Genomic DNA, 27,023 nt, shown 5'->3' on the forward strand with positions numbered 1-27,023 from the left:
GATTAAAAATACATTGAAATATTTGGGTATAGTGCTCTCACTCAAGGTTAAAGAACTGAAAAAACTTAATTATGATGTGGTGATGAATGAAATTGAGAAGAAGATAGATAAATATAAAATGTTAAAGTTGTCTTGGTTTGGTAGAATTGCAATGTGTAAGATGATGTTACTGCCCAAGTTTAACTTTTTATTCGAGATGCTACCGTTAAATTTGATAGAGAAAGATATTGAAGGATATCAGAAAAAATTGGACAAATTTTGCAATGGTGGGAAAAGACCTAGATTAGTGAAGAAAATGTGGTATCAAAATCAAAAGGAAGGTGGATTAGGAATCCCCAAATTATTTAATTATTATTGTGCATATGGTATCCGGATAGTGGTAAAAATACTTAAAGGTGAAGATAATCATTGGAGAGATTTAGAGTTAAGGGATATAGAGAAATTTGGATCAAGGTGGTTTTTAGATAAAGCAAACTCAAAATGTGTAATTAGAAGTTATTGGTTAAAGGGATTAAGTAAAATGTGGAATAAATTTGTTAAAATTTTAATTCCGGATATAATCTTTTTGGGGAAGACAATTGGAAATTGGCCGATTAAAAATAATATAAGACGTAATGAAGTGATTAAAGATGAAAATATAGAAACTATTAGAGATTGGTTAAAAGTTTTAGAAAATGAAAGGAGGAACAAAGAAATTACTGAAAAATTAGGGTTAAGCTGATTTGAAAAAATACAGATAGAAAAATGGACAAAAAAATTAAGGGAAAACTATTCGATAAATAGATGTGAAACTGAATTTGAATATTTAGTATCTCGGATTATGAAAGATGAAATTGGGCTAAAGGGACTCGTTAGCAGGGTTTATAAGATTATAAACTCTGATGAAAAACTACAATGAGTGATGAGGACAAATTGGGAAAAAGATCTTAATATTGAAATACCAGAGTCAGGTTGGAATGTGAATTGGAATAGTAGAATTATGAGAACCTTATTTATAAGGATTAAACAGCATAATTATAAAGTTGTTTGGAAATGGTATTTGACTCCAGTAAGATTGTCACAAATGGATAAAAAAATTAGTAAAAAATGTTGGAGATGTGAGATGGAATTGGGGACTTATGAACATATGTGGTATAAATGTGATAAAGTTAAAAAGTTTTGGCAACAATTGGAGAAAATGATATTTGAAATGATGGGGAAAGTAATAACATTGAGAGTGGAAACTATATTATTGTTGGTAATTAAGGAAATAGAATTAACAAAATATGAAAAAGAATTGATTAGAATTATGATTATAATAGGTAGAATTATAATAGCTAGATATTGGAAACTAGATGTGATTTTTAGAATAGAAGAGTGGAATTCTGAAATGTGGAAATTAGCTTTAAATGATAAAATGACATATGATATTAAAATTAGAAGTGGTGTGTATAAAGAAGATATTTTCTGGAAGACTTGGAAACCATTTGTGGACTATGCGCTTGGAACATTGGACGCTTCGGTACCTGTACCTCGAGAACGTGGATTTTGGCAATCATGAGGATATATCCGAAGACCCTAATCTTCCTTTTTTTTTTTTTTATGTATAGCACAAGGGTGGAAAATGTATTTTCTTTTTTGTTTGTAACGTTAATTTAAAAAAAAAAAAAAAAAAGATGTATTAGAATATTATGAGGCAAATCCAGACAAACAAATGGCATTGATATTCTTGGACGCTCAAAAAGCCTTTGATAATTTAAATTGGAAATTTATTACTTTGCAATTAGAAAATACAAAATTCGGAGATAAATTTATAAACATGGTAGGAAGAATATACTCAATTCAAACGGTGAAGATAATAATAAATGGAGATACTACCGAACAATTCACAATAGCAAAAGGAGTGAGACAAGGATGCCCCCTATCCCCCTTACTATCCATCCTAACATTGGAAACACTGTTAATTAAAATTAGAAGTGAAAATGAAATAAAAGGATTGAAAATAAGAAAAGAAGAGTATAAACTCCAAACCTTTTCTGACGATCTGATTTTTATTTTAGAACAACCAATACAAGCTGGACCCAAATTAATGACACAAATAGAAGAATATGGAAAAGTAGCGGGATTCAAAATTAATAAACTCAAACAAAGGCATTAACAAGGAATCTTACCAAGAATCAGGAGAAAGAATTAGAAGAAAAAATGGGCATCGAAACGACTAAAAAAATAAAATATTTAGGAATATGGTTAACAAATAAAGGCTTGTCAATTAAATAAGATAACTATGATAAATTAATACTACAGATAAAGAAGGATTTGGAAATTTGGAAAAAATTACAATTATCGCTCTTAGGAAAAATAGCATTGATTAAAATGAACATTTTACCATGAATATTATTCTTGTTCCAAGTAGTACCCACAAAACTAGAGAAAAAATTGTTTAAAAACCTAAATAAATTAATAGCAAACTTTATTTGGCAGGGGGGAAAAAATCAAGAATTAAAATATAATCATTACAAGATAGTAGGGAAAGAGGAGGTTTTGGACTCCCAGATTGGAAAACTTATTGGAAAGCTACAACACTTACCAGTATTGGGATTAAAGACTGGATGGAATTAAGGAATAAAAGAATTCTAACCTTAGAGGGGCACGATTTACAGAGAGGGTGGTACGCTTTTTTATGGGAAGGGGAAAATAGACAATACAGTTACTTTCAGAGACATGGCAAGGGATAAAAAAGAATCATTATGATAAAATCCCAGAACGGTTATCTACAATGAAGGCACAAATTTATCCGAATGTTCTGGACATCAACAAAATTAAAAGATACAAGGATTTATTAAATAGTCAAGGCGAATTGAAATCATGGCAAGAATTAAAAGAATAGGGTACAGACATTGATTGGTGGCCTTACATGCAAATACAATCAAGATATAAGATAAATTTAACACAATACAGATTCCAAAGAGAAACGCATGAATTAGATAAAATTCTTCAGGGCACGTGAGATAAATCGATTAAAAAAATTATAATTATTTATTAAGATGCAAAATGGAAGAGGAGGTAGTCAAAGAAAATATGATAATTTGGGTGAAAAATTTCATATATAACATTGAATTAATAAATGGGAGAAATTATGGGATAAACACTACAAACTGAAAATATCTGTGCCCTATAAAGAAAATATATATAAAATGTTCTATAGATGGCATTTGCCACCAGCAAGACTGGATAAGATGTTTCCCAATACATTATCAATGTGTTGGAAATGCAAACAACAAAGGGGAAGGAACGTACTACCATATGTGGTGGATGTGCCCCAAAGCAAAACAGTATTGGAATAAGATTAGATCACAATTAGAAGAGATAATCAAACAACATATTGAGATGAAACTGGAAACATTTTTATTAGGAATACTCCCAGGATCTTATGACATTGATGTCATTCACATGGGGGTGCCTGTGAGTGCTGGGCAGGGTTGGGGAGGGAATTCAGAGTGGGTGGTAGATGGGAGGATGAGGTGAGGCTAGGCAGGAGTTGGGGTGGATGGGATAATGGATGGGAGAATGAGGTGAGGCAAGGCAGGGGGTGGGGTGGCTCTTGCTGGAAACCAGCAGTCCCACTTACTTGCCACCCTTTGTGCGTGGTGGCCGATGGTTTCCAGCAGCATCCACAGCTTGCCAGCCCCTCATTTGGCACACTCTGATGTTCCAGAGCCACCTGCCACCACCAGGCTGGCTGTCCAAGCAGCAGGTGCAGTGGCAGCATCAGGAGCAGGCAGAGGCGGGGGAAGGCACATGATGCAGACCACTGGATCAGTGATGGGGTTCAAATTTTTTTACTACTGATTCTGTCGGAGTACTTGGTGAGCATGGCAGGGGAAGGATACTATAAAATCTCCATTCCTGCAGCGTATGCAGCCACGCCTTTTTTTGGCAACAGAGAATTGTTGCCTATTGGCTGTGACATTTCCCCTTAGCCAGTGGGAGAAATGAGCGGCCGTCATTGGCCAATAGTTGACTGCTGCTATATAAATAGCAGCTGTGAGAGAAAGTCGCGTACTTTTGGTAATAGTGCCTTTTTATTTGCTGTTCGTTGTTCCTTTTGCCTGTTAGTTATTGCTTTACCGTCAAGCCTCCATTCCTTCCTTCATTCCTTGAATGAAGCACTGGTGACGAGAAGGTGGGATTCCTGAGACGACGGTAGAGCGCTGGTCACGGTAGGGGAGTTTACTCATACTCTGTTCCTGTCAATCCGCATCGTTCCATGGCTAATAAGGCATCTTTTGCTCCATATGAACTGGCCTACGAGACCTGGGATGCGTTTGTCGAGCGATTTGACTGTTATCTCCAAGCCAACGATTTCACCAAGCTCTCAGGAGATAGGAAACACACCCATTTCCTGAATGCCTGTGGCTCAAAAATATTTGCAATGGCCAAAGCTCTGTTGGCTCCTCAATCGGTTTCTGCGGTGCCTTGGGCCACTTTGATGGGCACATTGAGGGCTCATTATGCGCCGGCTCCTTTGCGCATTTCCAGACGGTTTACCTTTTGACAGAGGGTCCAAATGGAAGGGGAGTCCATCAATTCGTATATGGCTTCTCTCTGGACCGCTGCTATAGAGTGTGAGTTCCCTAACTTGGATGACTCCCTTCTTGAGCAGCTGGTGTGCAGCGTGAGGAGTTTGAGATTGCAACACTGTCTCTTATCTAGAATGGACATTACCCTCCAGTCTGCCTTGGATGAGGCACGTGCCTACGAAATGTCAGAGAAGTCGTCGGCAGAGATGCATAGGGCTCCAGCCACGCACGTGGCAGCCCACTCTGCTTCCATTCACCATGATGATGTTCTTTCCAATGAATTTGAGGGTGAGGAAGATGAGGTGGGTCGCCTCTGAGTAGCCCTGGGAACCAAGTGGCCAACAGAGTGGAAACCACAGACAGCGCCTTGCCTGGGATGCAGAGAGAATCACCCTCACTTCTTGTGTCGCTTCAAAACTGCAGTCTGCCGCAGATGCAGCAAATGGGGACACCTGGCTAGAATCTGCCATTCCACCCCACTGGACAATACTCTATCGGGTCCTTGTTTGGCTAGATGGTTCCAGAGAGGTCTTCCTGTGTCCCAAGATGATTGCTTCACCATGAACCGAGGAAGCACCAACCCTGCAGTGTCAATCAGCCAGGCTTCGACTGGCTCCAACAAGAAAATTTTTCTTACTCTCAAGTTAGAGGGGGTGCCCTGTAGAATGGAGGTGGACACAGGCTCCTCTAAATCTATTATTGCCTGGAACACCTTACAAAAGATAGCTCCAAACTTCACTAAAAGTCAATTAAATGCCTGCACCACCAGGCTGAAGGACTATCAAGGGAACAACATTCCCATTCTTGGGGGTGCCCACCTCCGGGTGGAGAAAGGTGTTTTCTATGGTCGCCTCCCACTGCTTGTACTTAAGGGTAACTTACCCAGCTTATTGGGATTGGATTGGTTCTCGGCATTGGGCCTCAACATCACAGGCATTCATTCTACCACCACAGATGGGTCTGAGGCCCTGATTTCTGAGTTTGCTGAGGTATTCGATGATTCCCTGGGTCAATATAAGGGCAACCCTATCTCCCTGAACCTTGATCCCCAGGTGTCCCCTATCAGGCTTAAGCCTCGACAGGTGCCTTTTGCGCTACATCCAAAGGTGGACAAGGAACTGGATAAGTTGATTGCGCAAGGGGTGCTGGAGCCCAACAACCACTCTAAGTGGGAGACTCCTGTCGTCACTCCCATTAAGCCGGATGGTTCAGTACGCATCTGCGGTGATTTCAAATGCACATTGAACCGTGCTTTGCAGGCACACCCTTATCCAGTTCCTGTAGTCCAACACTTTCTCCACTCTTTGGGCCAGGGATCTATCTTTGCTAAGTTAGATATGGAACAAGCATATCAGCAGCTTCCTGTGGATGATGCCACGGTGGCTGCCCAAGCCATTGTCATTCACAGGGATGCTTTTAAATGCTGCTGCCTGCAGTTTGGGATTAGTGTGGCCCCAGGTTGTTTCAGAGCCTTATGGAGCGGCTCTTGCAGGGCATACCTGGAGTCATTCCATATTTTGATGATGTGTTGGTCTCTGCCACCAGCCAGGCTGCCCTCATTAGCCGCCTGCGACAGGTTCTTACCCGTTTCCAACAAACGGGCCTTAAGCTTAAAAAGTCTAAGTGTAAATTTGGGGTGCCTAGGGTTGAGTTCCTGGGATTCCTAGTTGATGCTGACGGGTTGCATCCAACCCCGTCGAAGGTGGAGGCGATAAAAAATGCCCCTACTCCTACATGCAAAGTGGACTTGCAGGCTTTCTTGGGGCTCCTTAACTTTTATAGCGTGTTCCTGCCCCATAAGGCTTCTGTGGCGGAGCCTCTTCATAGGTTACTTGATGGTAGGATTCCTTGGCCATGGGACAAGGCCCAGGCCTCTGCTTTCGCTGCTGTCAAGGCTCTCCTCACCTCGGATGCTGTGTTGGTCCAATATAGTGACAGTGTCCCCCTTACTTTAGCTTGTAATGCCTCTCCATATGGTATAGGGGCTGTTCTGAGCCACCTACTAACAAATGGATCTGAGGCTCCAATTGCCTATTTTTCTCGGACTCTGTCGTCAGCAAAATGGAATTATAGTCAACTAGACAAGGAGGCTCTGGCCATTGTAGCTGCCGTTAAACGGTTTCATGACTACATTTATGGCCTTTTTTCCAATTGATCACTGATCGAAAGCCTCTTTTGGGGTTGTTAGACCCCTCAGATTATGTCCCCTTGACTATCTAGATGGTCTATTTTCTTGGTGGCGTACAATTATCAGTTGATCTATCGCCCAGGGAAAGAGCTTTCCAATGCAGATGGACTTAGCCGTTGTCCTCTCCCTCTGGGTGTCGAGGACCCTGCCCCTGCCTCATCCGTTTTCTTGGTGGATGAGTTTCCTGCCCTGATGACTGCAGCTGATATTGCATATCATTCTAAGCATGACCCTATTCTTGCACAGATTCTGGATTGGGTACAACGGGGGTGGCCATGGGACCGCCTGCTGGGGGAGTTCCAACCCTTCAAGACTAGACAGCATGAGCTGTCCGTCTTGAGGGGTTGCTTACTGTGGGGCAGTCGGGTAGTGGTCCCTCATCCCTTACGCACCTCTGTATTACAATACCTACATGAAGGACATCCTGGCATTGCCAGGATGAAAGCTCTAGGCCGCAGTTACGTTTGGTGGCCTAGATTAGATCAGGCCATCTCAGAATGGGTAGAGAATTGCTGGAGTTGCCAACTGTCCCGGGCAGTGCCACCCATGGCCACGCCTACAAAGTGGGAGGCCCCTGGGAGTCCTTGATCCCGGGTTCATATTGACCTGGCTGGCCCGGTCCATGGGCACAACTTCCTGATAGTGTGTTGTGCCTCGTCCGCTTTCCCCGCAGCCGGGCCCATCTTATCTGCTTCCAAACGCTGAGAAATGTCCTAGCATGCTGTAGACTGGAGTGACCCTCGCTTCAGGAGAATTGATAGGCGGCGGCAACAGAAGGAAGGGAGGGGCAGGCCTGGATAAGTGCTGAATCATGGAGCCACACCCCATGGCCTATATAAAGGATCTGCTTTCTGGCATTCTCTGAGTCAGGCAAAGTCTACCTTATGTTGCTGAAGTCACTTTCTGGTCTCCTGCCTGCCTTGAGAACTTTGCTAGGACTTTGGCAGAGCTGCAGAGGCACGCCTGATTCGGATTTCCCTGACCTGGCCGTCAGCGGAGGAGTGGGACATGACATCTTGCCTGACTCCCACACATCTACACCACAAGATGGATCAGCAATAGCTGGCGCAGATTGTGCAGCAGCTACAAGCCGATAACCAGCAACTGCAACAGCAAGTCGCCCAGCTGACTGCTCAACTGGCTGCTGGGAATGCCCCAGCAGTCCAGCCTCCTCCTCCTCCTCCTCCTCAGTGCCACAGCCTGGTACCGGTGCCGGAGAAGTTCTCAGATGTTCGGATGGAGATGTTCCCGCCCTTCATGGCCCAGTGACAGACCTACATGGCAATGCGGCCGGGGGACTTTCCAGATGACCGGGCCAGGGTGGCCTTCGTGATGAACCTGTTGTCTGGCCAGGCTGCTCAGTGGGCCACGCCTTTGGTGCTCAGGGACAGCCCCTTGCTGGCGGACTACCAGGGGTTTTGGGGGCAACTGCGCCTAATGTATGAGGACCCCGTGCGGGCCCAGACGGCCGCCCGGCACCTAGGAGAGATCCAACAAGGGCCGCGCCCCCTCTGGGAATACATCGCTGAATTCCGGTTGCTGTGCCACGATTCGGACTGGAACGATGCGGCACTGGCAGATGCGTTTCAACGGGGCCTTTCGGAAGAGCTCCAGGATGAGCTGGCTTGGGTGGAGATGCCGCAGACCCTCGTTGACCTGGTGCCCTTCTGCCTGCACCTTGACACCCGTCTCCAGCAACGCCCGTCCCGTCCCGTCGCCGCCGGCAACCGTCAACGACCGTCGCACTCCCTCAACCCATACTGCCCCCGTCCCGTGCCACCCCGCGCTTCGTGGCCGCCGCCGAGGAGCCCAGGGAGTTAGGAGCGGCCAGGCCTCGCCTGATGGCCCAGAAATGGAGCCGGAGGCGCCGAGGGGGGCTGTGTTTGTACTGTGGGGAGCTCGGCCATTTCGCCGCCGCATGCCCCAGGAAGCGCGGCAGAGCACGTGCGTCCATCCCCGAATCCTGGCCTGGCCAGTCGGGAAACGGGGCACGGACCAAGCCCCCGCCAGACACGGCCGATGTGGACCCCGGGCCCCCTCGGCACCTGATTTTGGACACCCGGGTGTGGGTAGGTGACCAGCCGGAGGGGATCCCGGCGCACGCGCTGGTGGACTTGGGGGCCACCATGAACTTTATGGACCAGGCCTATATGGACCATTTTGGGGTCCCCTTGGTACCGGTGGACCCTCCGATGAGCGTCGAGACCATCGACGGGAGGGAGCTGGTGGCCGGACCCATTAACTTCGCCACGCAGCCCTTGCACCTCACCATCGGGGACCACGAGGAGTTGATTTGCTTCTATGTGACGGTGGACCTCCACTTCCCGGTGATCCTCGTACTGGCCTGGCTGCGGACTCACGACCCTCAGGTGGCCTGGTCACGGAACGCCATCTTGTTCCCCAGCCTGCAATTTATCGACCACATCTGCCACACCTGCGCCGGCCAGGACGTCTTCACCCCGGCCGTCGCCATGCCCCCTGAGCTGCAGGACTTCGCTGACGTCTTCAGCGAGAAGGAGGCGGACCGCTTGCCCCCGCACCGGCCCTATGACTTCCCCGTGGACCTGCAGCCCGGCACCCCGCTGCCAACGGGACACTTGTATTCCATGTCCGAGCCCAAGTTGGCCGCCCTCAGGGACTTTCTGGAAAAAAACTTGGCCCGAGAGTTCATCCGGCCTTCCAAGTCCCCTCTGTCGGCCCCGGTCCTCTTCTTGAAAAAGAAGACGGGGGATTTGCGCCTATGTTGCGACTACCACCGGCTGAACGCCATCACGGTGCAGAATCGCTACCCCCTGCCGCTCATCCGGAGCTGATGGACCGGCTGCGGCGGGCCTCCATCTTTACCAAGCTCGATCTCTGGGGGGCCTACAACCTGGTGTGGATGCGTGAAGGGGATGAGTGGAAGATGGCGTTCGGCACCCGGTACGGACACTACGAGTACACGGTCATGCCGTTCGGGCTGACCAATGCCCTCGCCGTCTTCCAACATTTTATGAACGATGTGTTCCGGGACATGTTGGATCGGTTCGTGGTGATCTACCTGAATAACATCCTGGTCTACTCCCGGTCCAGGGAAAGTCACCTCCAGCACCTCCGCCTGGTCCTGCAGCGCCTGCGGAAGCACCAGCTCTACGCCAAGCTGGAGAAGTGTTTTTTCCTCCAGACATCCATCGAGTTCCTCGGGCACATCCTCTCACCCGAGGGGATTTCCATGGACCCGCGCAAGGTGGAGGCCCTGTGCAGCTGGGAAGCCCCGCGTCGGGTGAAGGATGTCCAGCGGCTGCTGGGCTTCGCCAATTACTATCGGACCTTCATCCCGGGCTTCGCCACGCTGACGGCTCCGCTCACCCAGCTCCTCCAGAAGAAGGTCCCGTTCCGGTGGGGTTCCCCGCAGGAGGAAGTCTTCACGGCTCTCAAGAAGGCTTTTGTCACGAAGCCCATCCTGCGATATCCCGACCCGCACCGGCCTTTCATGGTGGAGACAGACGCCTCCAATGTCACCCTCGGAGCGGTGCTGCTACAGGCCCTGGCGGATGGTGGCACTCTTTTTCCCTGCACGTACTACTCGCGGAAGCTCAACCCTTCCGAGCGCAACTATACCATCTGGGAAAAGGAGCTGCTGGCTATCAAGGCGGCGTTCGAGGTGTGGCGGCAACACCTGGAGGGGGCCCGGCATCAGGTGGAGGTCCGAACGAACCATTGGAACCTCGAGCACCTCACCACGGCTCAGAAGTTGAACCAGCGGCAGATCCGGTGGTGACTGTTCTTCGCCTGGTTCAACTTCCGCGTAGCCTATATCCCCAGCGACCACAACCGGAGGGCGGACGCCCTGTCCCATAAGCTGGAGTACCTGAGTGCCCAAGACCCTCTTCCTCCACGGGAACCGGTGGACTTACGGGCCCGGGTGCGAGAGGTGCAGCGCCAAGTCGCCTGGTCTCAGCAGCGGCGAGCGGGCGGGCCCCACATCTCCGTGGACATTGGAAGATGACAGGCTCAAGTTCCAGGGGCGGTTGTATGTGCCCACGGGACCGCTCCGGTCCCTTGTCCTGGCCCAGGGCCACAAAAACCCAGTACCTGGATGAAGCTGTCTATCTAGACCCGTTCCAGTCCGGTTTCCAGCCCGGTCATAGCACAGAGACAGCTTTGGTCGCGTTGGTGGATGACCTCTGGAGGGCCAGGGATAGGGGTTGTTCCTCTGCCCTGGTCCTATTAGATCTCTCAGCGGCGTTCGATACCATCGACCATGGTATCTTGCTGCACCGGTTGGGGGGTTTAGAAGTGGGAGGCACCGTTTATCGGTAGTTCTCCTCCTATCTCTCTGACCGGTCGCAGACGGTGTTGACAGGGGGGCAGAGATCGACCGCGAGGCGCCTCACTTGTGGGATGCCGCAGGGGTCGATTCTCTCGCCTCTCCTGTTCAACATCTACATGAAGCCATTGGGTGAGGTCATCAGTGGTTTCGGGGTGAGTTACCATCTGTACGCTGATGATATGCAGCTGTACTTTTCCACCCCGGATCACCCCAACGAAGCTGTTGAAGTGCTGTCCCGGTGTCTGGAAGCCTTACGGGTCTGGATGGGGAGAAACAGACTCAAGCTCAATCCCTCCAAGACGGAGTGGCTGTGGATGCCGGCACCCCGGTACAGCCAGCTGCAGCCGCAGCTGGCTGTCGGGGGCGAGTTATTGGCCCCAATGGAAAGGGTGTGCAACTTGGGCGTCCTCCTGGATGGGTGGCTGTCGTTTGACGATCATTTGGTGGCCATCTCCAGGAGGGCTTTTTACCAAGTATGCTTGGTCCGCCAGTTGCATCCCTTCCTTGACCGGGATGCCTTATGCACGGTCACTCACGCTCTTGTCACTTCCCGTTTGGATTATTGCAGTGCTCTCTACATGGGGCTGCCCTTGAAGTGCACCCGGAGGCCGCAGCTAGTCCAGAATGCAGCTGCGCGGGTAATAGTGGGAGCAACTCGTTGCTCCCATGTAACACCAATCCTGCGCGGCTTGCACTGGCTTTCTGTAGTCTTTCGGGTGCGCTTTAAGATCCTGGTCACCACCTTCAAAGCGCTCCATGGCTTAGGGCCAGGGTACTTACGGGACCGCCTGCTGCTACCTTATGCCTCCCACCGACCCGTACGCTCACACAGAGAGGGTCTTCTCAGGGTGCCGTCCGCCAAACAATGTCGGCTGGTGGCCCCCAGGGGCAGGGCCTTTTCGGTGGGAGCTCCTACGCTCTGGAACGAACTTCCCCCTGGATTACGTCAAGTGCCTGATCTTCGGACCTTTCGCCCTGAACTGAAAACACACTTATTTATTCAAGCGGGACTGGCCTAATATTTTTAAATTTTTAACTGGGGTTTTATCATTTTAGGGTTTGAAATTTTTAATTTTTAAAATTTTAATACTGGCCATTTTTTCTAATTTGCTCAGTTTTAAATTGCTGTTTTAATTGTATATATTTTTTATATTTTTTACCTTTTGGCTGTACACCGCCCTGAGTCCCTCGGGAGAAGGGCGGTATAAAAATTTAATAAATAAATAAATAAATAAATAAATAAATAAACCCTGCCACGGGCCATTTCGGGTTTTTCAAGACTCTCAACCTGGTGACGTGGACCTTCTGGTGGCCCCGGGTGCGACATGATGTCCATGCCTACGTGGCATCCTGCGTGCCGTGCCAGCAAGCCAAGGCCGCCACGGGGGCCCCTCCTGGTCTCCTCCAGCCCTTGCCGACTCCTGACAGACCATGGGGGGCGATTTCCATGGACTTCCTGATGGACCTGCCGTTGTCCTCGGGATTCACCACAGTGCTGGTGGTGGTGGACATGCTCACCAAGATGGCACACTTCATCCCGTGCTGCGGGCTGCCCACCGCCACCAAGATGGCTTGTCTCTTCTTGCAGCACGTCTTCCGCCTCCACGGTCTGCCAGACAGGGTGGTGTTGGACCATGGGGCGCAGTTCACGGCTCGCTTTTGGAAGAGCCTGATGGCCGCATTGGAGGTACAAATGTGCCTGTCGTCGGCGCACCATCCAGAGACCGACGGCGGGACGGAGAAGGTCATCGGCGTCCTAGAGCAGTACCTCCGGTGCTTCATGAACCAGCAGCAGGACAACTGGGCCGAGTACCTGTCCCTGGCGGAGTTCGCCTTCAACAACTCCCAACACACCTCCACCCAGACTCCACCCGTTCCTGGCCAACTTGGGGTACCATCCGCAGCTCTTCCCTCTGGTGCCCCCGGATTCGCCGATTCCCGAGACGCAGTCCTTTTTCTCCGAGTTGCACGTGGTCCAGCAGATGATGCGACGGCAGCTGAATCGGGCAAAGGAAGACTACAAGCTGGTCGCCGATCGTTCCTGACGGGCAACACACCCGCTGGCGGTCGGAGACCGCGTGTGGCTCTCCACAAAGCATCTCCCGTCTGACTGGCCGGCGAGAAAACTGGACCACCGGTTCATCGGTCCGTTCCCTGTCGAGGCGGTCATCAATCCGGTGGCCTACTGGCTGACCCTGCTGCGTTCCATGCGGATCCATCCCGTCTTCCACCGGTCCTTGCTGGTCCCTGAGGCCCCGCCATGTCCCCTCTGGCGCCCGGCACCGTCGAGGACGGGGCGGAGGAGTACGAGGTACACAGCATACACGACTCCTGCTGGCTGAAGGGGCGCTTCCAATACCTGGTTGCGTGGCAGGGGTACGGGACCGAGTTCACCTGGGTCGACGCCTCCGACGTCCACACCCCGGCCCTGGTATGGGCCTTCCATGAGCAGAACCTGGCCCGACCGCATCCCGATCGTCAGCCCCGGGGGAAGGGCCCTGCGGTTAGGGATAGTGTTGTGCCTTGTCTGCTTTCCCCGCAGCCGGGCCCGTCTTATCTGCTTCCGAACGCTGAGGAATGTCCTAGCATGCCTCCCGGCCCCAGCCCTGGCTCCATGCCCAGACAGGCCGAAGAAGAAGAAGTGCCTCCAGCCCCCAGCCCTGGCTCCATGCCCAGGCAAACGGAGCAACTAGACCCCTCCCCCTCCCCCACAGCATGTGAGCCTGAGGGAGGTCAATTACCAACAGCTGCAAACTGGAGTGACCCTCGCTTCAGGAGAATTGATAGGCGGCGGCAACAGAAGGAAAGGATGGGCAGGCCTGGATAAGTGCTGAGTCATGGAGCCACACCCCATGGCCTATATAAAGGATCTGCTTTCTGGCATTCTCTGAGTCAGGCAAAGTCTACCTTATCTTGCTGAAGTCACTTTCTGGTCCCCTACCTGCCTTGAGAACTTTGCTAGGACTTTGGCAGAGCTGCAGAGGCACGCCTGATTCGGATTTCCCTGACCCGGCCGTCAGCGGAGGAATGGGACACGACATAGTGGTTGATGCATACTCTAACTGGGTGGAGGCAGTTTTCATGGCATCAACCACTTCTGAGGCTATCAATAAGGCGCTGTGGTTTGCCTGATGTGGTAATTTCAGATAATGGGCCACAGTTCACCTCAGCCGTTTTTCAGATGTTCATGGCTAGTTTGGGGATCAGGCATGCCCAGGTTGCGCCCTACCATCCGGCCAGCAATGGCCAGGCTGAACAAGCTGTCCGGTCTGTTAAGGATGCCCTGACCCTGTTCGGGTCGGGAACATGGCAGGAGAAACTAACGAAATACCTCTTGGCACAACATACTACCCCATGCCCGATGACCAATCGCAGCCCAGCCGAGCTTCTCATGGGCCGGTGCCTGCGAATGGCCCTAGATAGGTTGCATCCCAATTATGCCTCTCGACCAGCCATATTAGGACTTTTACTGAGCGGGAACGGGTTTTTGTCCAGAACCATGGGTGATCCCTTGTGGTTGCCAGGCCGAATTGCCCAAGTAACGGGGCCCCGTTCTTACAGGATGGAGCTCGAGGATGGGTGGATTTGGTGGTGTCATGTGGACCAGATTCGGGGATGTAAATTCACTGCCCCTGTAATACCCCGAGATTCGCCAGACAGGGCTCGGGGTATGAGGTCCAAAGTAAAAGTCCAAAGTGTTTTTACTTTTGCCAAAGTAAAAACACTGAGAATACACAGTATAGTGCTACTGTAGAGAGGAAACTGAAGGCTCCAGAAAACAGCATTCATTTCTTTCCCCAAGAGAGATTAAATTGGGGTCAGTTCCATTCATGATGCTAACATCTGAGAACAAAAGCATATGAATTGTTTGTATATGATTAGTTTTTTTAAAAAGGAAAAATGAAGCTCTTGGTCATCTGTAAGTAAACCAGCTGTTTGTTTTGCATCAAAGCACAACATTTTCTTGTGATGGAAGCAGTATTACTGGATTTCTTACTAAACTGTTATGGAGAAAGCTTATATAATGATATTTTTTAATGATTAAGTTAAAGAATAGAATCTAAAATAACTCAGGAAAGGAGATCAAAACATCTCCACAAAAAGGATGTAATAATTTTTTCTCTATTCATTACATCAAAATAAATAAAAAGATTGTGTTATAATCTCTTTGGAAATTAGTCCCGCTGAATTCAGAAGGATTTACTTCCATGTTAGGTCTGTATAAAATTAAGATGGATTATTGGGTCATTAGCTGATGATGGGGATAGCTTATTTTTTTCTTACGTAAGTAGAAAATCTATGATTGTTCAGATCATTTCCAGGTGCTGATGACTGACGGATTACATTGTTGTTGACTTTTACCAACTACATAGGATAGGTAGCATTTCTCCATGACAATCTGCGACAAACGTGACAAATGTTTTTCAACTATTTCCTTCTACTTTCTCCAGTATTAAAATGTTCTCCAGAGAATTGGCTCTTCACATAATGTTTCTGAAGTAGGATAATTTGAGCCTGGTCATTTGTGCCTTGAGTCAGAACTCTAGACTTATTTGTTCTATGATTAATTTATTTCTTTTCTTGGTGTCTGTGGTATTCTCAGAGTCCAAAGTCCAAAAGCATCAATACTTACTCACTTATGACTATGTCCTCATGGTCACATAACCAAATTTCAGGTGCTTGGCAAGCATTGTACATTTATAATACTTGCAGTGTCCTGTGGTCATATGATCACCATTGGCTTCCATCAAATTTGAATTGAAAATTGCAAATCATGATCATGTGATGCCTCACTTAACAATCGCAGTGATTAGTGTAACAGCCACGGCCAAAAAAAATAATCATAGAATTGGGTTGCAGGCATGTGATGCTTCACTTAAACACTGTACTGCTTAACAACAAATTATCTGGTCCCGATTGTGACTGAGAGTTTACCTTTATGAAACCTTTATGAAACAAGGATACTATGTTTTTACAAAATCATGTATTTAGATTTTTCAGCTATGACATGTGTATTCTGCTGGCTCTGCATTTCTCTTTAGTCTAAGCTAATTTTCCTTTGTCATTAAAAAAAATCCCCAACCGTCTGCAAGTTTATAGCAGATGTATAAGTAGGAGAATAACAAATGTACATCAGCTAAATGTACATCAGTTAAAGAGGACAACTATAACAAAATTAATACTACAGTAAAAAGGGATTTGGAAACCTGGAAAAAATTGCAATTATCTCTCATAGGAAGGATAGCCTCTATCAAAATGAACATTTTACAAAGAATATTGTTCGTTTTCCAAGTAGCACCAATAAAATTGGGGAAGAATTTTTTCAAAGACTTAAACAAACTAATAGCAAAATACATCTGACAATGGAAAAAACCTAGGATCACAGCAAAATTACTGAAGGATAATAGAGAAAGAGGAGGCTTTGGGCTCCCAGACTGGGAGACATATTACCAGGCAATGACACTCACTTGGATTAAAGACTGGCTAGAATTAAAAAACAATAGACATTAGAAGGGCATGACTTGCAGATAGGATGGCATGCCTTTCTATGGGTTTTGAAAAATAAACTTCAAAGCTACTTCCAGAGACATCTAATTAGAGATGCACTGCTACAAGTATGGCAAAGAATAAAGAAAAATCATTTATCAAAATTCCAGATTCGGTATCAACGATGGAGGCATTAATTTACCCGAACATATTGGATATCAATAAAATAAAAAGATATAAGGTCTGCTAAACAGCATGGGGGAACTGAAAACAAGACAAGAACTAAAAGAACAGGGCATAGACATTGATTGGTGGCCATATATGCAAATTCAAACTGGAAGGAATTAGAACAATATATATTTCAAAAATAATTAGATAAGATTTTATGAGACACAGAGGACAAATTGATTAAGAAAATTTACAATTATTTATTGAGATATAAAATGGAGGAAGAGGTAGTTAAAGAAACTATGATAACCTGTGCCAAAAACTTCGGCTGTAATATTGAATTGGAAAAATGGGAGAAACTTTGGAATAAAAACTATAAATTGACAATGTCAGTAACTTATAACGAAAACATGTATAAAATGTTTTAAACCAATGAGACTGGCTAAAAGGACAGATTAAATGAGGAAGATACAGGAGTTAGAACGTAATAACAAACTTGTAGAAATGGAAATGACACATGATGTATGATTGTAATTTAGTACATTGATATACCAATATGTATAAATAAATATTAGAACCATATGTATAGATAAAGGTAAATTGAAGTAAGGGGGAAAATGGACATATAAGAAATGAATACTGTGTAAATTTTATTTATTTATTTATTAAATTTTTATACCGCCCTTCTCCCGAGGGACTCAGGGCGGTGTACAGCCAAAAGATAAGAAATATAAAAAATATACAATTAAAACAACAATTTAAAACTGAGCAAATTAGAAAAAAATGGCCAGTATTAAAAAATTTAAAATTTAAAATTTCAAACCCTAAAATGATAAAACCCCAGTTAAAAATTTAAAAATATTAGGCCAGTCCCGCTTGAATAAATAAGTGTGTTTTCAGCTCACGGCGAAAGGTCCGAAGATCAGGCACTTGACGTAATCCAGGGGGAAGTTCGTTCCAGAGCGTAGGAACTCCCACAGAGAAGGCCCTGCCCCTGGGGGCCGCCAGCCGGCATTGTTTGGCGGACGGCACCCTGAGAAGACCCTCTCTATGTGAGCGTACGGGTCGGTGGGAGGCATAAGGTAACAGCAGGCGGTCCCGTAAGTACCCTGGCCCTAAGCCATGGAGCGCTTTGAAGGTGGTGACCAGGATCTTAAAGCGTACCCGAAAGACTACAGGAAACCAGTGCAAGCCACGCAGGATTGGTGTTACATGGGAGCAACGAGTTGCTCCCACTATAACCTGCGCAGCTGCATTCTGGATTAGCTGCAGCCTCTGGGTGCACTTCAAGGGCAGCCCCATGTAGAGAGCATTGCAATAATCCAAACGGGAAGTGACAAGAGCGTGAGTGACCGTGCATAAGGCATCCCGGTCAAGGAAGGGGCGCAACTGGCGGACCAAGCGTACTTGGTAAAAAGCCCTCCTGGAGACGGCCGCCAAATGATCGTCAAACGACAGCCACCCATCCAGGAGGACGCCCAAGTTGCGCACCCTTTCCATTGGGGCCAATAACTCGCCCCCAACAGCCAGCTGTGGCTGCAGCTGGCTGTACCGGGGTGCCGGCATCCACAGCCACTCCGTCTTGAAGGGATTGAGCTTGAGTCTGTTTCTCCCCATCCAGACCCGTAAGGCTTCCAGACCCCGGGACAGCACTTCAACAGCTTCGTTGGGGTGATCCGGGGTGGAAAAGTACAGCTGCGTATCATCAGCGTACAGATGGTAACTCACCCCGAAACCACTGATGACCTCACCCAACGGCTTCATGTAGATGTTGAACAGGAGAGGCGAGAGAATCGACCCCTGCGGCACCCCACAAGTGAGGCGCCTCGCGGTCGATCTCTGCCCCCCTGTCAACACCGTCTGCGACCGGTCGGAGAGATAGGAGGAGAACCACCGATAAACGGTGCCTCCCACTCCTAAACCCCCCAACCGGTGCAGCAAGATACCATGGTCAATGGTATCGAACGCCGCTGAGAGATCTAATAGGACCAGGGCAGAGGAACAACCCCTATCCCTGGCCCTCCAGAGGTCATCTACCAACGCGACCAAAGCTGTCTCTGTGCTATGACCGGGCCGGAAACTGGACTGGAACGGGTCTAGATAGACGGCTTCATCCAGGTACTGGGGAAGCTGCCATGCAACCACACTCTCTACAACCTTCGCCACAAAGCGAAGGTTGGAGACTGGACGGTAATTACCCAAAATAGCTGGATCCAGGGAAGGCTTCTTGAGGAGGGGTCTCACCACCGCCTCTTTCAAGGCGGCGGGGAAAACCCCTTCCATCAAAGAAGCATTTATAATGTTGTAAGGAAGAAAATTGTAAAAAAAATGTTTTAAGTTTGTTTAATAAAAAAATTATTAAAAAACAAATGAACAAACAAAGTAGCATTGGAAAAAAAGAAGCAGACTTAAATATACAGTAGCTTCCATTTACGTGAGAATACACCTCAACAAATTAGATAGGGGATATGGTAAAAATGTTTGGATTTCTATTTTAAGCATGTCACTTATTATCCTATCTACTGGGGAAAAGGGGAAATGTATTATATTTCTCAAATGTAGATAATGGAGTTTATTAAGAATGTATTTTCTCTTTTAGTTGCAAATGAAACAGGAGACAAGAATGCTCATCCTCTGTCACGGTTTGCACGTAAGTAGTCTAGCCTGTTAATTTATTTCCTAAATGTTAGAAATATAATATAATATAATATATGAAGAGTGTTTATTTATTTTATTTATTTTATTTATTATTCGAATTTATATACCGCCCTATCTCCCAAAGGACTCAGGGCGGTTCACAGGCATATAAAACATCAATATACAAATTAAAATAATCCTTAAAAAACTTATTCTAACGCCCAAATTATTAAAAATAGAAATATAAATATAAAATATAAATATTAAAATCAATTTAAAACCCCTCTAAATTTAAAATCTAAGCCAGTCCTGCACAGATGAATAAATGTGTCTTGAGCTCGCGACGGAAGGTTCGAAGGTCAGGAAGTTGACGGAGTCCTGGGGAGTTCGCTCCAGAGGGTGGAGCCCCACAGAAGGCCCTTCCTGGGCGTCGCCAAACGACACTGCCTAGCTGACGGCACCCTGAGGAGTCCCTCTCTGTGAGAGCGCACGGGTCGGTGAGAGGTATCTGGTCGCAGTAGGCGGTCCCGTAGATAACCCGGCCCTATGCCATGGAGCGCTTTAAAGGTGGTCACCAAAACCTTGAAGCGCACCCGGAAGGCCACAGGTAGGCAGTGCAGCCTGCGCAGGATGGGTGTTATGCGGGAGCCACGAAGGGCTCCCTCTATCACCCGCGCAGCCGCATTCTGGACTAACTGCAGCCTCCGGATGCCCTTCAAGGGAAGCCCCATGTAGAGAGCCTTGCAGTAATCCAGGCGAGACGTCACAAGAGCGTGAGTGACCGTGCATAGGGCCTCCCGGTCCAGAAAGGGGCGCAACTGGCGCACCAGGCGAACCTGGTAGAACGCTCTCCTGGAGACGGCCGTCAAATGATCTTCTAGAGACAGCCATTCATCCAGGAGGACGCCTAAGTTGCGCACCCTCTCCATCGGGGCCAATGACTCGCCACCGATCGTCAGCCGCGGATTTAGCTGACTGTACCGGGATGCCGGCATCCACAGCCACTCTGTCTTGGAGGGATTGAGCTTGAGCCTGTTTCTCCCCATCTAGACCCGTACGGCCTCCAGACACCGGGACAGCACTTCGATAGCTTCGTTGGGGTGGTCCGGTGTGGAAAAGTACAGCTGGGTGTCATCCGCGTACAGCTGGTACCTCACACCGAACCCACTGATGATCTCACCCAGCGGCTTCATGTAGATGTTGAACAGAAGGGGCGAGAGGATCGATCCCTGTGGCACCCCACAAGTGAGGCGCCTCGGGGCCGACCTCTGCCCCCCTGTCAACACCGACTGCGACCGGTCGGAGAGATAGGAGGAGAACCACCGATAAACGGTGCCTCCCACTCCCAATCCCTCCAACCGGCACAGCAGGATACCATGGTCGATGGTATCGAAAGCCGCTGAGAGGTCTAATAGGACCAGGGCAGAGGAACAACCCCTATCCCTGGCCCTCCAGAGATCATCCACCAACGCGACCAAAGCCGTCTCCGTGCTGTAACCGGGCCGGAAACCGGACTGGAACAGGTCTAGATAGACAGTTTCATCCAGGTGCAAGGGAAACTGATATGCCACCATACTCTCAACAACCTTCGCGGGCGGGTTGGAGACCGACGATAATTACCTAAAACAGCCGGGTCCAGGAAGGCTTCTTGAGGAGGGCCTCACCACCGCCTCTTTCAAGGCGGCCGGAAAGACACCTCCACCAAAGAGGCGCCCGTAATCGCCTGGAGCCAGCCTCGTGTCACCTCCTGCGTGGCCAGCACCAACCAGGAGGGGCACGGGTCCAGTAAACATGTGGTGGCATTCAGCCTCCCCAACAACCTGTCCATGTCCTCGGGAGCGACAGGGTCAAACTCATCCCATAAAATGTCACCAAGACCACCTCAGCCGTCTCACCCGTATCACCGCAATCTTGGTCCAAACCATCCCGAAGCTGAGCGATTTTATCGTATAGATAACCGTTAAACTCCTCAGCACGTCCCTGCAATGGGTCATCCCGCTCCCCTGGTGTAGGAGGAGCGGGTCACCAAACAGGCGGCTGGGCGGTTATCTGCCGATGCAATGAGGGAGGCGTAGCTACGCCTCGCTTCCTCAATGCCACTAGGTAAGCCCTAGTATAGGACTTCACTAGTGTCGATCAGCTTCTGAGCGGCTGACCTCCAGGAACTCTCTAGGCGTCTTCTCCGGCGCTTCATCCCTCTCAGCTCCTCGGAGAACCAAGGAGCCGGTTGGGACCTGCGCCGGGTCAGAGGCCGCAAAGGCACGACCTGGTCTAAGGCCCCCGCCGCGGCCCGTTCCCAGGCTGCAACAAGTTCCTCAGCCGAGCCGTGAGCCAGACTCTCAGGAAATGGCCCAAGCTCTGTCCGGAACCCCTCCGGGTCCATCAGGCGCCTGGGACGGAACCAACGTGTCGGCTCCGTCTCCCTGCGGTGGTGAATGGCGGTCAGAAAGTCCAGGCGAAGAAGAGAGTGATCTGACCATGACAAAGGTTCAGTGACTATTTCCTTTAAGTCCAGATCTCTCAACCACTGACCAGAGACAAAAATCAGGTCCAGAGTGCCACCCCCAATGTGAGTAGGGCCATCAACTACTTGGGTCAGGTCCAAGGCCGTCATGGAAGCCATGAACTCCCGAGCTGCCGTCGATGACGAGCCGGACGATGGCAAGTTAAAGTCCCCCATGACTAAAAGTCTGGGGGTCTCAACTGCCACCCCGGCCAGCACCTCCAGGAGCTCGGGCAGGGCAGCTGTCACGCAGCAAGGAGCCAGGTACGTGATCAGCAAACCCATCTGGCACCTATGACCCCATCTCACAAAGAGGGATTCGCACCCGGCAGTCTGAGGTACAGTGGTCTCCCTCGGCTCTAGGCTCTCTCTAATCACAACCGCCACCCCCCCACCCCTACCCTGGGCCCTCGGATGATGGAATGCACGGAAACCCGGTGGGCACATCTCAACAAGGGGCACACCCCCTTCCATGCCCAGCCAGGTTTCCGTAACGCCTATAAGGTCCGCAGCGCCCCCCTGGATAAGGTCGTATATTAGGGGGGCCTTATTAACTACAGACCGTGCGTTGCTGTGTTGGTCCTAGAACGCTGCCTTGGGGGACACCACTATTGATAGGAGTGGGATTTGATAGGGCACTGCCTATTTTTACCACTTGTCTATTTGACAGGAACGCTGTTATCCAATTATGGAGGGGTCCAGAGATGCCATAGGATTTAAGTTTTAGAAGAAGTTTTTCATATACCACTGAGTCAAAAGCTTTACAGAAGTCTATGTAAATTGCATCTATTGCTTTGCCCTGGTCAATATTTGTAATCCATATGTTTTTGCAGTGAAGAAGTTGTAAATTACAGGATAATTTTTTCTGAAACCAAATTGTTTATTAGAGAGTGGGTTGTTTGTTTCAAGGTAGAGGGTGATGGATTGGTTGATGATTGATTCCATTACTTTGCAGGTGACACAGCATAAAGAAATTGGTCTGTAATTTTCAACTAGACTGGGGTCTCCTTTTTTGAAGACAGGGATGACCGTGGCTAGTGACCATAGTTTGGGAAGGGAGCTGGTCCTGAAAGATTTTTCAAAGATTATGCTTAGGGGTTTTGCTATAACAGTGGAAAGCTTTTTTTAAAAGTATGCACATAGACCATCAGGTCCAATATATAAATATAAAATATATTTATATTTATAAAAATAAATAAATATGTATATATAAAACAAGCTCTGCGCGTGCGCAAGATGGCGCGGCGCTGAAGATTTACCTTCGGCGATCGGGCGGTTCTCCGAGGATGGCGACGCCTGGACCGCCTGCTTAGCTGCCTGCCTTTCCCAGCCCGGTGCATCATCTCTCTGGCAGCCGCGGGAGAGGTCTTCGGATCTTTTTATACCCGCAGTTGCCGAGAACGAGGCTGGGACGGCGGAGCGGTGGACTGCGGCGGCCATGTTTTCCAGGCTTAAGGAGGTGGGGCGATGAGTCAGCTTGTCAGTCTGTCGGCTTTTCGGCCTGGAGTTTCGGCCTGGAGTTTCGACCTGGAGTTTCAGCCTGGAGTTCCAGTTTTGCCAGATTTTTAGCCGGGCCGTTGGCTTCCTCTCAAGCAGGGAGGTTTGGTCACGATCTGGGACGACCTGGATTTTCCATCCTCCACGATGTTGGAGTTTCTCCGGCTTTTCCGGTTTTCCCGGCCTTTCCCCTGTTGCCAGTTTGCGAACCTGGCCCCTTCACATCCTCCGGCCTCCTGGGGAGGCTCAGCCATTTGGACAGGCTTGGCCTCCTGGAAGGAGAAGTTTCGGAGAGATCTGGCTTCCGGGATGGTTGGATCTACTAGGGGGGTGTTAGAGATGGAGATGGAGGTAACCCCCTGGACGGTAGTTTTCTGGCCATTTTTGGAAGCAGATGTTGGAGGACTTTGGGGGAGGCGACGGAGGTATCTTTGATCTTTGATTTGTCCCTGCGAAACCATCTCGTGACTGCTGTAATTCCAGCTATTCCTCCCCCCTTGCCATTTGAGATCTTTATGGCTGGGACTGGCCCTATTTGGGCTATTGGGGGGAGGCGTGAGACTTGCTTGGGGACAGAGGAGGACATGTGCCACGACCGATGTACCCCCACCCCCGTTCCAGGATGTTTGGATGAGGCTTGGGCAGACTGCCATCTAGACTGTCCTTTTTGCTTTGTTTTTCCATCTGAAGCCCATCCTCATTTTGGATTACCATCATATCATGACACTTTTGCCACTCGGAGATGGACCCTTTGTATTGCCGATTTTATATTTTATCTGTCTATCTTCAGTTGTTATGCGCTACTCAGCTTGTGAACTCTTGCGCCTGCGAGGTGCCCCCGCCTCGCAGGAATGGCCCTCCTCGTTATCAAGGGCCGGCCTCCATGACGGGTCTTGGGACCCACAGAGGTGGCATGCGAAAAAGAAGAGCCTGTGGGGTTTTTTAGAGAGGGAATTTTTAAGGGGTGGGAGGGTAAGGGCGGGTAATGGGGGTAACCCGTCGGGTAGGGGGCCAGTTCCTGCACATGCTCGCGGCGGTTTTTCTCTACCAGGTTCGGAGGTTAGGGGGGAGGAGTGTGTTCCTATCTGTGAGGGTGGTTCTATTGACACGGTAAGTGGGAGAGGCAGGTATGGCGGAAGCGAGGGGTCATATCAAGTTCCGGGCGCGTGCTCGATGTCTGAAAGCGATCACGCTCCGACCCCTTGGACTTTTCCCGTTCCCCGGATGGTCAGGATCCTCAGAGCTCGGGCCTTCGGTTGATGTTGTGCAATGCCCGGTCCGTGGTGAACAAAGCCCCCCTTGTCTGTGATCTTATACAGGGGGGTTCCGCGGACCTTATGGGCATTACGGAGACCTGGTTGGGCACTGAAGGGGGCGTGCCCCTTATTGAGATGTGCCCACCGGGTTTCCGTGCGTTCCATCAGCCGAGGGCCCAGGGTAGGTGGGGGTGGCGGTTGTGATTAGAGAGAGTCTAGAGCCGAGGGAGACCACTGTACCTCAGATTGCCGGGTGCGAATCCCTCTTTGTGAGATGGGGTCGTAGGTGTCAGATGGGTTTGCTGATCACGTACCTGGCTCCTTGCTGCGTGACAGCCGCCCTGCCCGAGCTTCTGGAGATGCTGGCTGGGGTGGCAGTTGAGACCCCCAGACTTTTAGTCATGGGGGACTTTAACTTGCCATCTTCCGGCTCGTCATCGACGGCAGCTCGGGAGTTCATGGCTTCCATGACGGCCTTGGACCTGACTCAAGTAGTTGATGGCCCTACTCACATTGGGGGTGGCACTCTGGATTTGATTTTCTCTCTAGTCAGTGGTTGAGAGATCTGGACTTAAAGGAAATAGTCATTGAACCTTTGTCATGGTCAGATCACTCTCTTCTTCGCCTGGACTTTCTGACCGCCATTCACCACCGCAGGGAGGCGGAGCCGATCGTTGGTTCCGCCCAGGCGCCTGATGGACCCGGATGGGTTCCGGACGGAGCTTGGGCCATTTCCTGAGGGTCTGGCTCACGGCTCGGCTGAGGAACTTGTTGCGGCCTGGGAGCGGGCGGCGGGGCCTTAGACCGTGTCGTGCCTTTGCGACCTCTGACCCGGCGCAGGTCCCAACCGGCTCCTTGGTTCTCCGAGGAGCTGAGAGGATGAAACGCCGGAGAAGGCGCCTAGAGAGTTCCTGGAGGTCTAGCCGTTCGAAGCTGATCGGACACTAGTGAAGTCCTATACTAGGACTTACCTAGTGGCATTGAGGAAGCGGCGTAGCTACGCCTCCTCCCTCATTGCATCGGCAGATAACCGCCCAGCCGCCCTGTTTCGGGTGACGCGCTCCCTCCTCCCCCCCGGGGGGGGGGATGACCCGTTGGAGGGGCGTCCTGAGGAGGTTAACGGGTATCTATCGATAAAATCGTTCAGCTTCGGGATGGTCTGGACCAAGATTGCGTGATGCGGTGAGATGCTCGAGGCGGTCTTGGTGACATTGTTTGGGATGAGTTTGACCCTGTGGCTCCGAGGACATGGACAGGTTGTTGGGTAGGTTGAATGCCACCACGTGTTTACTGGACCCGTGCCCTCTTGGCTGGTGCTGGCCACTCGAGAGGTGACACGAGGCTGGCTCCAGGCGATTCGACCGCTTCTTTGGTGGAGGTGTCTTCCGCCTGCCTTGAAAGAGGCGGTGGTGAGGCCCTCCTTAAGAAGCCGTCCCTGGACCCGGCTGTTTTAGGTAATTATCGTCCGGTCTCCAACCCGCCAGCGAAGGTTGTAGAAATATGGTGGCATATCAATTTCCCTTGCACCTGGATGAAACTGTCTATCTAGACCCGTTCCAGTCCGGTTTCGGCCCGGCTACAGCACGGAGACGGCTTTGGTCGCGTTGGTGGATGATCTCTGGAGGGCCAGGGATAGGGGTTGCTCCTCTGCCCTGGTCCTATTAGACCTCTCAGCGGCTTTCGATACCATCGACCATGGTATCCTGCTGCGCCGGCTGGAGGGATTGGGAGTGGGAGGCACTGTCTATCGGTGGTCCTCCCCCTATCTCCCCGACCGGCCGCAGTCGATGTTGACGGGGGGGCAGAGGTCGGCCCCGAGGCGCCTCACTTGTGGGGTGCCGCAGGGGTCGATCCTCTCCCCCCTCCTGTTCAACATCTACATGAAGCCGCTGGGGGGGATCATCAGGGGGTTCGGTGTGAAGGACCAGCTGGATGGGGATGACACCCAGCTGTACTCTACACCACCGGACCACCCCAACGAAGCTTTCGAAGTGCTGTCCCGGTGCCTGGAGGCCGTACGGGTCTGGATGGGGAGAAATAGGCTCAAGCTCAATCCCTCCAAGACAGAGTGGCTGTGGATGCCGGCATCCCGGTACAGTCAGCTAAATCCGCGGCTGACCATCGGTGGCGAGTCATTGGCCCCGATGGAAAGGGTCCGCAACTTAGGCGTCCTCCTGGATGAGCGGCTGTCTCTAGAAGATCATTTGTGGCCGTCTCCAGGGGAGCGTTCTACCAGGTTCGCCTGGTACGCCAGTTGCGCCTTTCTGGACCGGGATGCCCTATGCACGGTCACCACGCACTCGTGACGTCGCGCCTGGATTACTGCAATGCTCTCTACATGGGGCTCCCTTGAAGGGCATCCGGAGGCTGCAGTTAGTCCAGAATGCGGCTGCGCTGGTGATAGATGGAGCCCCGT

The 27,023-nt window shown here is 49.8% G+C and overlaps 1 protein-coding gene across 1 annotated transcript in view; it reads left to right on the forward strand.

Annotated features, from left to right (window-relative positions):
- PDE1C (phosphodiesterase 1C) overlaps nt 1-27,023 on the forward strand; it is a 424,232-nt gene that overhangs the window by 79,405 nt on the left and 317,804 nt on the right. The window contains exon 2 of the mRNA XM_058181457.1: nt 19,314-19,364. Within this exon, the coding sequence (XP_058037440.1) occupies nt 19,314-19,364 (51 nt within the window). The remainder of the gene's footprint in view (nt 1-19,313; nt 19,365-27,023) is intronic.

Source organism: Ahaetulla prasina, chromosome 4, assembly GCF_028640845.1.
Source record: "Ahaetulla prasina isolate Xishuangbanna chromosome 4, ASM2864084v1, whole genome shotgun sequence".
Taxonomy (NCBI): Eukaryota; Metazoa; Chordata; class Lepidosauria; order Squamata; family Colubridae; genus Ahaetulla; species Ahaetulla prasina.